The sequence below is a fragment of the Gekko japonicus genome, unplaced genomic scaffold (genome assembly GCF_001447785.1).
Source record: "Gekko japonicus isolate JY-2015 unplaced genomic scaffold, Gekko_japonicus_V1.1 scaffold1449, whole genome shotgun sequence".
NCBI lineage: Eukaryota > Metazoa > Chordata > Lepidosauria > Squamata > Gekkonidae > Gekko > Gekko japonicus.
In genome coordinates this window covers 173030-187930 of record NW_015173714.1, presented here as the reverse complement: position 1 = coordinate 187930, position 14901 = coordinate 173030, and the positions used below count along the sequence as shown (strand labels likewise).

Here is a 14901-nt window from a genome sequence, read left to right as displayed (position 1 = left end):
ACCTGCACATCGTCAGAGGCGAAGGAGCAGGCGGACCGGAGCCGGAGAGTGAGCTGGGATTTCTCTGCCTTGCAGCTCCGACCCCCCAAACCCCTGTTTCGGTTTTGCTTCTCCCTTGCATGAATCAGACTCGTGATTCTGTACTGTAATGTTGTTCGCCGACACTAAATTCCCCCCCCCCCGAAAACATATGGATCTTTCACATCCCCATTTTGCACCTATCGCCTGTGTGAAGACCATTCAGTTACAGATGACAACGAAACAGATCTGCGTTACCGGCCCCCGGAAACCTCCTGGCAAAACCCACAAAACTAATCGGAAGGTGCGTCTCCCGGGTTGCGGCCAAGATGGGAGGCTGCAGCTGGGATTGGCAATTGTGCCGTTGTTGGTGTTGCTAGGGAAAAGTCAGGCAGGCAGGCAGGCAGCAGGAAGCCACGGGGAGCGGAAGGATTGCCTCCCCAGCAGTGTGAACCTGCATATGGGTGGTACTGATTTGGACGGACTTTTTTTGGCCGGGATTCCCTGCACAGAGCTAGCCAGCAGGAAAGGGCCTGTACCCTAGAGGAAGAGGGTTTTTTGGGAGGTCATTAATTCAAAAGGTTGTCATAAGTTGGAAGTGACTTGATGGCACAATACACACACACGCGCGCACAGACACACACACACACACACACACACAACCTGCTACGGTTACCAACCCCCAGGTGGGGCCTGGAGATATCTCGGAATTAGAATTGATCCCCAGATGAAGGAGAAGAGATTGGATTTATTCCCTGCCCTTCACTACTCGGAGGAGTCTCAGAGTGGCTTACGGTCCCTTCCCCTTGACAGACACCCTGTGAGGTAGGTGGGGCTGAGACAGCTCTCTCTAGAACTGCTCGTGAGAGAACAGCTCTGGAAGAACTTGTGACTGACCCAAGGTCACACCAGCAGCTGCATGTGGAGGCGTAGGGAATCAAACCCGGTTCTCCCAGATTAGAGTCCGCCCTCCTGACCACTACACCAAACTGACAGAGATTCTCCCCTGGAGAAAATGGCTGCTTCGAAAGGGTGGATTCTGTGCCATTGTGCCCCACTGGGATCCTGCCCCTCTCCAAGCGCCACCCTCCCAAAATCCCCAGGTGTTCCCCAACCTGGAGCTGGTAACCCTAAGTGCAGCCCAGAAGCAGATTTCCCAAAGTGAGGGAGGGCAGTGATTCCTAAAGCTACCTTAGCGGACAGTTTTTATCCAGCTGGGTCCGAAGCAACAGAGCACAGTTTGAGTCCAGGGGCAGCTTTAAGACCAACAAAGTTTTATTCTGGGCAGAAGCTTTCGTGTGCATGCAAGAATTAAACTTTGTTGGTTCTTAAAGGTGCCCCCTGGACTCAAACTGTGTTCTATTTGTATCCTGACCTTCCCCCAGTCAGCTCGGGAGGTGTTCACGGTTCTCCCTGTCCTCCCGACATCCCTGTCAGGTAGGCTCAGGAGGATTCTTGTCTGAAGTTTACGCCCACCAGCGAAATCGCTGCTGTTGCTGCGGCATCAACTCTGTGCCACAGGGGATGAGAGAAGCACATATTTAGTTCCCAGGGATGGCTGACCCTGGGACCCTGCCTTGAAGTCAACGGACCTGATCCTTGAAATGATCACTTATGTAGCTATGGAGACGGGGCGTCCAAGGAGAAGGGCTGGCTGGGAAGGGCGGTTTTGAACTGAAAGCCCTTGGAAAATCCTTTCTCAAAATGAGTAAATACATAAAAAAATCCTTGCAATTGAATTTTCGTGGTTTAGAACAAGGTGTAAGGGTGGCCTCTGCTGGCAGAGAAGTAGAATGGCAAGTTGTAGAGCATAATTGTTCCCCACGGCCACAAACCTAGACCCTCTGCTAAAATAGGAGATTCCTTGCAAGATACTAGATCATGGGGCTCAGATGAAGACGCCTTCTCTTACCTTATCCCTTCCTAATGTTTGTGGCCTGGATTTTGCTGTGATCAGCTGGGCTGTGACCACCTGATCTTGCCAGAACTCGGAAGCTAAGCAGGGCCAGCCCTGGCTAGTCTTTGGATGGGAGACTTCCAAGGAATACCAGGATCATTTGGTATTTATTCTGGAAAACCCATTGGACTCTGTTATGCAACTACTAAAAATATTGCAGGGGTGTAGCCAGGTAGCTGGATTGAAAATCAACTTTAACAGTTGTTAAAAATATGACTAAAGTTCAATCTCAACACTGACAAGAACTATCAGGCTCGGAAGTCCAAAAAAAAGGTGAAATATTTAGGAATAAAAATAACAAATAATAAAGTAGACAAAATGGGTACCTGCTCCTAGAGCGGGGGGACAAAATGGGTACCTGCTCTTAGAGTGGGGGGCAATGACACCCGTCCTTCGTAGTGGTGGAACGGCGGAGCGGCGGCGGCGGAGAACAGGGCGGCGACGGCGAGTCGAGCGAGGCCGGGCTGATGGAGCGTGGAGGCGGGGCGATGCAGCAGGCTGGAGCCTACTGGACAGAGGCCGCAGCAGGAGCATGCGCTGGTGTGCCCTTCGCCCGAGCCCGTGGATTCAAAGCGACTAAAGGAAGACCACGCCAGAAAGACCTGCGCCAAAAGGAAGCCACCGCCGCCGGATTGAGAATATCTCCCGCAGAAAAAATAAGAACAACAAGACTTCGCCGAGGGTGCCTGTTAGGTCAGTCACCCCCCTTCATATGTGTAGCCCATAGGTAGGATGTATTGTACAATGTAATGTAAACCGCTCAGAGCCCTCAGGGGGTGAGTGGTATACAAATGGAATGAAATAAATAAACAAACAAACAAATAGATGTAGCTCCTTGATGGAAGATAACTATATGGAACTCATAATGGAAATTAAGAAAGATCTGGAAAAATGGGGAAATCTACAAATATCCTTGATGGGAAGAATAGCTACAATAAAAATGAATATATTACCAAGATTGATCTTATTCCAAAAAATTCCAATTCTTCAAAATCAAAAATATTTCAAAGAACTTGATAAATTGATGATACAATTTAAATGACAAAACAAGAAACCAAGAATAAAACTTAAAGCCTTGCACCTCTCTATTATTTTGCCCAAATAGGGCAAATTGGAAACCGGCCGGTAATTAGCCAATTCGACCGGATCCAGAGATGGCTTCTTCTAGAGAGGACACACCACTGCTTTCTTGAGCACCGCAGGAAACAGTCCCTCTGTGAGGGACTTGTTGATAATTTCCCTTAGGGCGCTATGGAAGAGTGGATACTCATAAATACTTCAAGCAACATCTTGTTAGGGACTCCTTATTGAAGGTATGGGAAGAAGTTAAAAGACTTTTTATACCAAGATACCAAAATGGGTTTCACCACTTGATGCTTTTACAAATCCAAATTTACTTCAAAAAAATGCATTGTTAAGATATGAAGACTTGTTAGATAACAAAAATGAATTAAAACCAACAGAAAACCTTAAAAAACAAGAATTCAACCTAACTTGGTGGAAAAGAGCACAAATAGAATCAAGATATGTTAAGGATAAGTTAACAGGATTTTATTCGAAAATAAGAGAAATGGATAAGATATTGCTGTATACTGATGAGAAATTGATTAAGAAACTATACGTAACAATGTTAGAGAACAAAATGCAAGATGAAGTAGTTAAAAATTCTATGGTTAAATGGGCGCAAAACTTGGGTCATAATATTGATTTGGACCAATGGCTACAGGCACGGGGGGGAAATGTAAAGATTACTAAAGCAACTTCATGTTTTATAGATGATATATTACTCCAGATAAATTGTCAAAGTTTTACCCTAACCTATCAAACGATTGTTGGAAATGTAAAAAAAATGTTGGTTCCTTTTTTTATATGTGATGGACATGTGATAGGGTTAAAAATATTGGTGTTGGATTCATGAAATATTACAAATAATGTTAAAAATTACTATACCTTATGTACCAGAATTGTTTGTGTTGAATACATTACCAGAAAATGATAAAAAGCATGTAAAAAACATGTATACATGTAATGACAACCGCAATAATTTTATATGCCAAACACTGGAGAAGAAATGAGGTACCTTCAAGAGAAGAAACTGTAAACAAAATGTTGGCAACGCAGAGATGGACAAATTACCTTTAATGTTAAGAGGACAGACTGAAGGAAGCTTTGAGAACACATGGTTAAGATTCTACAAATGGCTTGAAGAATACAACAAATAAAATATATTGACATACAACCAATTTAGAAGCAAATAAGAGCTACATTTTTAATTATATGCAAAAGATTTATTTAAAAATACAAGGTGGAACAAATAAAAATTTAATTAGTTATTGTATGAAGCAGGGGTCCTTTCGTAGAAAAATAGGTGCAGGAGCTCATTAGCATGACTTATTTGCATATGCCACACACCCTGACATCACTGGAAGTGTGTCAGAAGGCAACACCCACCACTCAGGCTCCACTGGACTGTTATGGATTGCTAGCTATTGGGGGGGGGAACGTGCAGATCTGCCCTCACAGAGGAGGGAGAGCTTGTACCTGAATAAAACTTGGTCTTAAAGGTGCCACTGGACTGTTTTCGACTGGGTTGGGTGGGTGGGGCTCTGCAACTTATCTGGCTGCTTCTTGCTCTGACTGAGGGCTGCTGGGAGCGGGGGGTGGGGCTTGTTGTATGTGCCCGCCCTCTGGGCTCTTTACTGCCGGAGCTCCGCTCCTGTGCGCTCCTGCAGGAAATGACCCCTGGTATGAAGTAACTAAATAGACAACGTAATGATGTAAAGATAATTTTTGTATGCATGTTTGTCTTTTGTGTTTGTCTTTTATAAAATATTTTTTTTTGCAAAAAACAACAACGGAATACCAGGATCATGACACAGAGGCAGACCAGCCACGGCAAACCACCTCTGAACATCCCTTGCCTTGACCTGGATAGCCCAGCTAGTCCGCTCTTGTTGAGCTCTCAAAAAGCTCGGCCCTGGCTGGTACTTGGATCAGAGACTGTCAAGGAAGACCAGGGATGCTACGCAGAGGCAGGCAATGGGCAAACCACCTCTGAGCGTCTCTTGCCTTGAAAACCCTACGGGGTTGCCTGAAGGCATCTGTGATGCACTGGCACTTTCCACCACCACAGCCTGGCCAGTTGCAAAGATGGGAAGGAAAACGGCAGTCCTCCCTGTTGTGTGCGTTGCTTAAAAGCACTCTGCACACGATCAGAGGCATAACTGAAGAAGTGAACTGCAGCTCACAAAGGTCCACATTGGAAGAGATGACGTTAGACGTTAAAGGTGCTAGTGGGCTTTTGTTTTACTTTCACACACACTAAATAACGCACTCTCAACCAACGCTCCCTCTAAGCCGTGGAGTCTTGTGAACGAAAATTCTTCTTTGTGAGCTGCTGGCATTAAAGTTGTGAGCGAGCGATTTGGCTGCTGCACAAATGAGTTTGCTCTGGAGCCGCCCTTCCTGAGCGGAGACACAAATCTGTGAGCCGGAGGCTAAAAAACTGCGAGCTAGCTCACACTAACTCAGCTTGGAGGGAACCCTGCTCTCAACCCACTTTCAATGCACTTTGCAATCGGATTTTACTGTGTGAAATGGCAAAATACACTCGTAAACGGTCGCTGAAGTGGACTGGAAAATGGCATTATTTAGCATGTGGGAAAAGCGCTCGAGATCATGTTTACACACAGAGGGGGAAGAGACAGAGGTGCGGAAGCTGAGGCAGGGCTGGGGGGAGAGATGGGCTTCCCCTCCCTTGGGAGTCCTCTCTTGTCTCTGTGTGTGCACACATCCACTTTCAAATACTGCTTCCAGTCCAAAGGACCTGAGGTTAGGGTTGCCAGCTTCGGGTTGGGAAACACCTGGAGATTTTGGGGGTGGAGCCTGAGGAGAGTGGGGTTTGGGGGAGAGGAAGGACCTCGGCGGGGTCTAATGCCATAGAGTCCAGTTTCCAAGGTAGCCATTTTCTCCAGGGGAACTGGTCTCTATCGTCTGGAGACCAGCTGTAATCCCAGGAGATCTCCAGCCACCACCTGGAGGTTGGCATCCCTGCCTGAGGTTCACCTAGTACAATTATGTTGCATTTGTCGTTCAGTCGCACCGTCGAGTCCGACTCTTTGCGACCCCATGGGCCAGATCACACCAGGCCTTCCGGTCTTCCGCTGTCCTCTGAAGTTTGCTCAATTTCATGTTTGTTGCATCTATGACACTGTCTAACCATCTCATCCTTTGCCGTCCCCGTCTTCTTTGACCTTCAGTCTTTCCCAGCATCAGGGTCTTCTCCAGTGAGTGCTCCCTTCTCATTTGGTGGCCAAAGTCTTTGAGCTTCAGTTTAATTATCTGGCCTTCCAGGGAACAGTCAGGGTTGATTTCTTTTAGGATTGACTGATTTGATCTTCTTGCAGTCTAAGGGACTCTCAAGAGTCTTCTCCAGCACCATAGTTCAAAAGAATCTATTCTTTGGCGCTCGGCCTTCCTTATAGTCCAACTCTCGCAGCCATACATGACTACTGGGAATACCATTGCTTTGACCATGCGGACTTTTGTTGGCAGGGTGATGTCTCTGCTTTTTATCATGCTGTTTAGGTTCACCATCGCTTTCCTCCCAAGGAGCAGGCGTCTTTTAATTTCATGGCTGCTTTCACAGTCTGCGGTGATCTGGGATCCCAGGAACGTGAAGTCTGTTACTACTTCCACGACTTCCCCTTCTATTTGCCAAGGAGTGATGGGGCCGGATGCCATGATCTTAGTTTTTTTTGATGTTGAGCTTCAAGCCCACTTTTGCGCTCTCCTCTTTTACCCTGAGCAAGAGGCTCTTTAGGTCCTCTTCACTTTCTGCCATTAGAGTGGTATCGTCTGCATGAGGTTGTTGATCTTTTCCCCAGCAATCTTAATTCCCGATTGTGATTCATCCAGGCCAGCATTTCGCATGATGTACTCTGCATATATATTAAATAAGCAAGGTGACAATATACAATGTTGTATTAGTGACTACTCAAAGAATATGTCAATAGCACTTGTTCTGCTGAAGGGAGATCTGTTTCTGCACGTGCTCAGAAGCAGTCAGTCGGAGGGGCCGGAATTTTTGCAAACACAAATTTTATTCTTATTTATTTATTTAAATTTCTACCCCCGCCCTCCCCACGAATGGGCTCAGGGCGGCTAACAAACAGGGGCACCACGTGCCAATACATAAAACCAAATAAAACAGGATAAAACAGAATAAATATTGAAATTACATAATGTGCTCAATGCTGTTGCTCTTAAATTAAGACAAGATGGTGTCCAGTAGATGTTGCCTCCATCCCCGTACAACGGTACCAATCCGCCATGCCGCTGAAGTGTGATCGTCACAGGGCCACTCCGTTCCTAGTTATCAGCTGGGTTCGTCGGTGATAGTGGTAGTGGCGGCTCCTAGTCGAAAGCCTGGCGGAAGAGCTCCGTCTTGCAGGCCCTGCGGAACTGTACAAAAAGAGAGATGGGAGAAGGGCTGAAGGACAGATGCCACGGAGCCACACGTTAGCAACCTTCTGAGCGCAGAGAAGGGAACGTCGTCGTTTTTAAAACGCTCCTGCGAATAAAATGTTCCCGCTTCTAGAACACTAAAGCACCTGGGAATGGAAGACATCAAAACGTTTGGCTCTGTTTTCATTTTGTGGCTTTTGATTGGGGATTTTTCTCGGCTATCTCCATCGAATGGGCAAATGAACGGCCACGTGAGAGTCTCCCGCACCTGGTTTTCTGACCACTACTTTCCCCCCCAAGCATTTCTTCGCTGCTGTGCCACTGGAGGGCATTTTGAGGGCTTTATTTTTTAAAAAAGGGTTGCTTCTACAGTATCGTAGTCTTCTGTTTCATTTGCCGTCAACCTGCAGCTGGCTTATGGGGACCCCGTACGATATTCGAGGCAAGAGATGTTCCGAGGTGGTTTGCCATTGCCTGCCTCTGCGTCACAACCAGTGTTCCCTCTAAGCTGAGTTAGTGTGAGCTAGCTCACAGTTTTTTAACCTCTGGCTCACACATTTTTGTCTTAGCTCAGGAAGGATGGCTCCAGAGCAAACTAATTTATGCAGCAGCCAAATCACCTGCTCACAACTTTAATGCCAGTAGCTCAGAAAGTAGAATTTTTGCTCACAGGACTCCACAGCTTAGAGGGAGCATTGGAAAAGAGGTGCAGGAGCTCAATAGCATAACTCATTTGCATATGCCACACCCCCTGACGTCACCGGAAGTCTGTCAGAAGGCAACACCCACCGCTCAGGCTCCACGGACTGTTTTGGATTGCTAGCTATTGGGAGGGGGGGAACGTGCAGAACTGTCCTCACAGAGGAGGGAGAGCTTGTACCTGAATAAAACTTGGTCTTAAAGGTGCCACTGGACTGGTTTTGACCGGGGGGGCGGGGGGAGCTCTGCAGCTTACCTGGCTGCTTCTTGCTCTGACTGAGGGCTGCTGGGAGCAGGGGGCGGGGCTTGTTGCATGTGCCCGCCCCCTGGGCTCTTTACTGCCGGAGCTCCGCTCCCGCAGGAAATGACCCCTGGCTGCTCTCCCATCCAAGTGTCAACCAGGGCTGACCCTGCGTAGAGCTAACGAGATCAGGCTAGCCTGGGCCATCCAGGTCAGGACGTTACAGCGCAACAGCAATTCTTCTTCTAAAAGCTCTCAGAAAGCAAAGCACGGTGGGGAAAACAGCAGCTGGGAAGGGTGGGTGAAAGGAAAATGGCGCCAAGGAGGGCGGGAGCTTTGAAACTGGGCACCTCCCAGCCCAGAAGGTGTCCAAATGCACTTGGGGCTGTGGGTGCCTTTCGAAAACAGCGTCCCGAGGACATGGAAGACCTGGACAGTGGACAGCCAAAGGACGATGTTGGGTGGATATACTCCCCACACAGGGCTCCAGCTTGGAAGCAAAGGCAGGAGAAAACTGCCACATGAAAGCTGCTTGCAAGGGGCATCAGTTAATCAGGGGCCCCCAGACCGGTGTCCCCTTCTCAGCTGTGTGGGTGAGCGGCCGCTCATTGAGACAGGAAGCCCCGCTCGGCAGCCGTCTGGAGCCGCGCGGGGTGTGGCACTGCCCATGGGCCATTTGAAGATGACAGCAGTTATATTCCACTAAGGATGTGAACTGCTCTGCTCAGTGTGTGTGTGTGGGGGGGAGATTTAGAGGGAACACTGGGCCTTTTTGAGCCCGTGAGCACCTCTGGAATTCTGGCACCGCATCATGGGTCCAGCCACAAAAATGGCCGTCACAAAATGGCTGCCGCAGAAGGCGCCAGCCACAAAATGGCTGCCACAGCTTCCCTACAGAACTACTGTCAAGATTCTGGTGCCGTGGTGGGAGCCGCTGCTTGCCAAACATTTTTCAACAAATCTGCACCATCAGATCTCCAGGGGGCAAGTTGCCTTGCTGGGCAAAAGCCCTACCTGGCCAGGCTCATTCCCTAAAAACCCTTGGCGAGCGCCGGGAAAGGTTCCAGCATGCTCCATGGCTCCCACAGGCACCATGCTGGGTCCCCCCGGGTTACCTCTTCCCTTTCTGGATCTTGCCCTCTGCACTCACAAACCCATTCCCGCAACAGACGTAAAGACAAGAAAATAAGAGGTTCAGCCTAGCATCTGACATTCAGAGGTAAACTGCCTCTGGGCATGGAGCCTCCAGCCAGCCAGTCGCTGTGACCCAGCTCCACCCTAGGGCAGCAGACCTGGGTTCGAGATTTGCCATTCAGTGCAGATGAGGTGTCTGGCCTGATGCAGAGCGCCGCTCCAAAGGAGCAAAGAGAAACTTGACCCCATCCCTCCAGCTTAATAGCCATTATATCTTTTGGAGTCTGGACCTGCATGTGACAGATAAGAGGGGAGATTACTCCTGGCACCTCGTGCTGTTCGCCAAAGCTGGACAAAAATGGGAGTTATGCGGGAGAATCAATTAAGTACGCCCTCATATTCTTGAGAGATAACCCCCCCACACCAGATGATAAAAAGATTGCTAGGGTAGCTTTATAGCCTGCCAAAGTACAAAGAGTGGCTGCTGAGAGTTCACACCCAAGGCTGCTGAGAGTTCACACAAGCTGAATGTAACTTGGTTCTGTTAGGAAGCCGGGAATGTGGACAATAAAGGGGACGCTGTCAATGAAAGGTCCGTCCATTCTCCCCTCCCCCCGTGTCTCAGTTTCCCTCCCAGCTTTTCTTCTTACTTTCATTCCCCCCCCCCTTCGCTTTCCTTCATTGTTTACCTCCTGGCTTGTATTCTCCTTCTCTGGGCTTACAAATCAACCCCAGGCAGTTACACCCTTTTACGAAGACAGCTTCAGCCAGGCCGCTGTGTCAGTCCGTACCAGCAGAACACAGTCTGTCTCCAGTAGCACCATAAAGACCAGGATATTTTTCCAGGATACAAGCCTTTGTGAGTCCAAACTCACTTGGTCAGAGTAAAGGTTATCTGACGAAGTGAGTTTTTTTGACTCATGGAAGTTTACCTCTTGGGAAGCTGTGCTGATCTTTGAAGATGCTCCTGCACGCAGATTTTGCTCTCCCTTTCTTATTGTCTTCAGTGGGACTTAGGAGCAAAGCTCCCTCTAAGCAGTGGAGTCTTGTGAGCAAAAATTCATCTTTGTGAGCTACTGGCATTAAAGCTGTGAGCGAGCAATTTGACTACTGCATAAATTAATTTGCTCTGGAGCCATCCTTCTGGAGCTGAGACAAAAATCTGTGAGCCGGAGGCTAAAAAAACTGTGAGCTAGCTCACACTAATGCAGCTTAGAGGGAACACTGCTTAGGAGGATGCAACTCAGTTTATTTACTGACTTTCACTTATACCCCACCTTTCTCCCCAGTGAGGTGGGTTCGGCCGAGAGTGTGTGACTGGCCCAAACGAAGGCCACCCAGCAACCTTCCACGGCAGAGTGGGGATTCGAACCCTGGGTTCCCCAGATCCTAGTCCAACACCCAAACCATAACGCCACAGTGGTCAAGAACGGCCATGTCAATTTCCCGCCAGGTTTCTATCTTCCCTTCTCTCTGCTTCACTTCCCCTCCTTACCATTCTCCCTACAGTGTTTGACATTTAATAGAAAGGTAAATTGATGCATTTTATGAACCCCTAAATTGCAGAATTATATCCAGTCCCTGCCAAACCGTGACCGAGACGAGACCAGCTAGAAGAGCTTTTCTGGATCTGCAGCTCTTGATGCCAACCAGTGCTCTGTGTGGCATTCACGCGCCCTTAAGACTTTCATCTCTGTTATCATCACATTTAGAAAGCTGGACCACAATTCTCTGTTTTGAATTTCACCAGGCTCAGGGGGTGGGCTGTGGAAATGCCCCCAACTGTCATATTCAGCGGATGCCTTTTAAAAAATGTTGTCGGCATAGATGCAAAAAGTCCCACCCTCTTGTAACTGTCTTTCTAGACACACAGAGAAATAAGGAGCCTCACTGTCCCTTAGGGAAAGCCCAATTTCACGAGAGTTGTGTGACGTCTTTAATTGGGACTGATCAGAGAGAATAACATCATCAGTAGAACAGCACAAGTCCTTATTTCCGTCCAAATGTGGCTGGACATGTGTTTAAGTTGAAGCTCTCATACAGCTGGATTCATGGCAGGATGAAACAGTCTGTTAAGAACATCAGAAGAGCTCTCCTAGATCAGACCAGTGAGAAGAAAAAGAAGAGATTGGATTTATACCCCGCCCTTCACTACCCGAAGGAGTCTCAGAGCGGCTTACAATCTTCTTTCCCTTCCCCTCCCCTCCCCACAACAGACACCCTGTGAGGTAGATGGGGCTGAGAGAGCTCTTTTGAAGCCTCCCCTTCAGAGAACAGATCTGACAGAACTTGTGACTGACCCACGGTCACACCAGCAGCTGCATGTGGAGGAGTGGGGACTCAAACCCAGTTCTCCCAGATTAGAGTCCGTGTTCTTAACCACTACACCAAACTGGCTCTCAGTGAGGGCCCCTCTGGCCCAGCCTCCTGTCTCACACAATGAGAATGCTGTTGTAAGCCATTTTGGGTCTCCACTGGAAAGAAAGGCAGGGTAGAAATATCTAAATAAAGAAACCGAATCATGTTGAATTCCTAAAGACACTCGGCCACTACCAGCTGAGTGTTGCATCAATGCACCCTGCAACCGCCTCTCCTCCATGGTTTAGAACATGACACCTCTGCTGATCACAGACATACAAGAAAAAGGGGTCATTGCCCAGCCTACAACAAAGGACAGGGAGATCAAAACATCCCCACGAGTGCAATGTGTGCCACACAGGTGGTACAGCTTGGCTGTAGCAGAAGAGGATTGTGCCACTTCTGATCACAGGCAAGGGATTCTAGGTTTCAATATTAAAAAGTGCAAATATAAAGTTGGCAGAGCAGGGAGAAAGCCTGTACTTTTGCTCATTGTGGTTCTCCATCTGCAGGGAACACCTAAGAACACAAGGGAAGCCATTTTGGATCAGGCCAATGGCCCATCCAGTCCAACAATCTGTGTTACGCGGTGGCAAAACCCCAAGTGCCATCAGGACGTCTACCAGCAGGGCCAGGTTCGAATCCAGTAGCACCTTAGAGACCAGCAAGATTTTCAAGATATAAGCTTTCAAGAGTCAGTCAGGATCTGTCTTATTTTGTTTCACCAGTTTGGGGATTTGCATTTTGGTACCTGTTACCTGTTTGGGATCTCTTCCGGGAAAAAGCAGCATCCAAATGCCATGACTAGACAACTCCGAGCCAGCTACCTAAAACAATCAAGAAAAATTCATTTGGGTGGGGTAAGAATAGCATCTGTCAACCGTGGCTAGCCATAATAACTCAATGGAACTCCCAGCTTCAGAGGCAGTCTACCTTTGAGTGACCAGATGTTAAGTACCTACAATGGGGACAAGTCCTGTTTGTGGGCTTCCCAAGGGCTGGACATCCACACGGGGAAGCAGCTTGTTAGACTAGATGCTACAAGTAATTTCCCATAATAAAGTGAATAGTAAAGATACTAGATTCCAAGACACATCTAGGAATGGGATTAGTGAATAGTAAAGATACTAGATTCCAAGATACATCTAAGAATGGGATTCTCACAATTTAAAGTAAAGGTAATAGGTTCCCTTGCTCGAAAGCCAGTCGAATCTGACTCTAGGGGTGCAGTGCTCATCTCCGTTTCCAAGCCAAAGAGCCAGCACTGTCCAAAGACGTTTCCATGGTCATGTGGCTGGCATGACTAAACACCGAGGCGCACAGAACGCTATTACCTTCCCACCGAAGCAGTACCTGTTTATCTACTTGCAATTTCTTGCTTTCGAACTGCTAGGTTGGCAGGAGCTGGGACCATAGACGGGAGCTCACTCCGTCATGCGGCACTCGGGTCTCGAACTGCTGAACTACCAACCTTCCAGTTTGCAGTTCAGCATCTTAACCACTTGAGCCACTGCAGCATATTTACAATTCACAATTTAGGGCACATCAATTTCCAGTTCTGACATATTTACCTATGTTGCCTGTCCCCCTGCCCCCCCCAGTTGAATCCAAACAGATGATAACCAGAAACCAGCTTGTCATTCTTTTGATCTGTTTAAAAAATACCTGGAGAATTTGGGGGGTGGAGCCAGGAGAGGGCGGGGTTTGAGGAGGGGAGAGGCCTCAGCATGGTGCAATTCCATAAAGTCCACCCATCAAAGCAGCCATTTTCTCCAGGGGAGCTGATCTCTGCCAGCTGGAGATCAGTTGCAAAAGCGGGAGGTCTCCGGGCCCCACCTGGAGGCTGGCAACCCTATTTAACACGCTACCCCTATATATACAACTGTGATCTGTAATTCCATTTCATTGTCCGACGAAGGTGGGTGCACACGAAAGCTCACACCTTGGATAAAACTTTGGTGGTCCAAGGTGCTTTACTGGACTCTAACTTTGTTCTGTTGCGTCAGACCAACACGGCTTCCCACCTTGATCTATCTTAAAAAAAAACTAAGTATTACATCAAGGAAGCGGCCTATAAAATGCTAAAAAGGCACTTTGTACACGAACAGAGGCACCCTGGTCCTCCTCTCAGGGCCGTTTGCATCCCAACACTTTTTTTTGGCCTTATTCCTCTCTAGCCAGTTTAGTCTCGGTCCCTTTAAGTCCTCCACCGCCCCACAATCCACAGCGGGCTATCCCGCCCCGACCGCGCACGCGCACTTCAGAACCTTTCCCTCCCAATCTTTCTCTCTCTCTCTCCCCCTCCCCTCCCTTCCTCCTTATCAACCAACCTTGGTGAGGAAAAGGCGGGGCCACGTGAAAAAATACACACACACACACACCAAAAAAAACTTTACGCCGAACATATCGATTCCGAAACCTGCCTCACGACAAAACCCCGCCTCCCCTTCCTCCCATTGGGCGAGCTGTGGGCGCACCGCCTATTGGGCCGAAGGGGGCGGCGTCTCGGGTCCCGGTATTGGGCGTGGCGGCCGTCAATCCTCCGCGGCTGGCGGGGAGGAGAGGGCGTCGCGTTGGGCTGTGCCGCGGTTTGGGGGGGGAGGGAGGAGGAGGAAGGTAGGTTGGCTGGCTGGCTGGCTGGCTCGCGCGGGCTGTGTCGGCGGCGCGGAGGGGGAAGGAGAGAGGCCGGCAGGGGAGGAGGAGGAGGCCGCTGAGGAGGCAGGCGAGGCCCAGGCCGACGGGGGCCGCCGCCGCCGCCCTCTCAGTCGCCGCCACCGCCCGCCCGCGCCGCCGCAGCCATGACGCTGGAGTCCATGATGGCCTGTTGCCTCAGCGACGAGGTGAAGGAGTCCAAGCGCATCAACGCCGAGATCGAGAAGCAGCTGCGGAGGGACAAGCGCGACGCCCGCCGGGAGCTCAAGCTCCTCTTGCTCGGTCAGTCCGTCGCCGCAGGCCCGGGGAGGAGGGGGGAGGGAAGGAGGGAAGGCCCCGCGACCCCCTCCGCCGGAACGGCCGGGATTGCCCCCCC

The 14901-nt window shown here is 49.1% G+C and overlaps 2 protein-coding genes across 2 annotated transcripts in view; one reads left to right on the top strand and one right to left on the bottom strand.

The window, feature by feature from the left end:
* Positions 1 to 7308, bottom strand: part of AES (amino-terminal enhancer of split) — a 48781-nt gene extending 41473 nt beyond the window's left edge. The window contains exons 1-2 of the mRNA XM_015423320.1: positions 7298 to 7308; positions 2362 to 2551 (exon numbers count right to left, since the gene is read on the bottom strand). Coding sequence (XP_015278806.1) covers positions 2362 to 2551; positions 7298 to 7308 — 201 coding nt within the window. The remainder of the gene's footprint in view (positions 1 to 2361; positions 2552 to 7297) is intronic.
* Positions 7309 to 14518: 7210 nt separating this feature from the next.
* The window catches only part of LOC107120591 (guanine nucleotide-binding protein subunit alpha-11), a 32466-nt gene continuing 32083 nt past the window's right edge, over positions 14519 to 14901 (top strand). Inside the window, exon 1 of the mRNA XM_015423319.1 lies at positions 14519 to 14807. Within this exon, the coding sequence (XP_015278805.1) occupies positions 14672 to 14807 (136 nt within the window). The 5' untranslated portion in view covers positions 14519 to 14671. The remainder of the gene's footprint in view (positions 14808 to 14901) is intronic.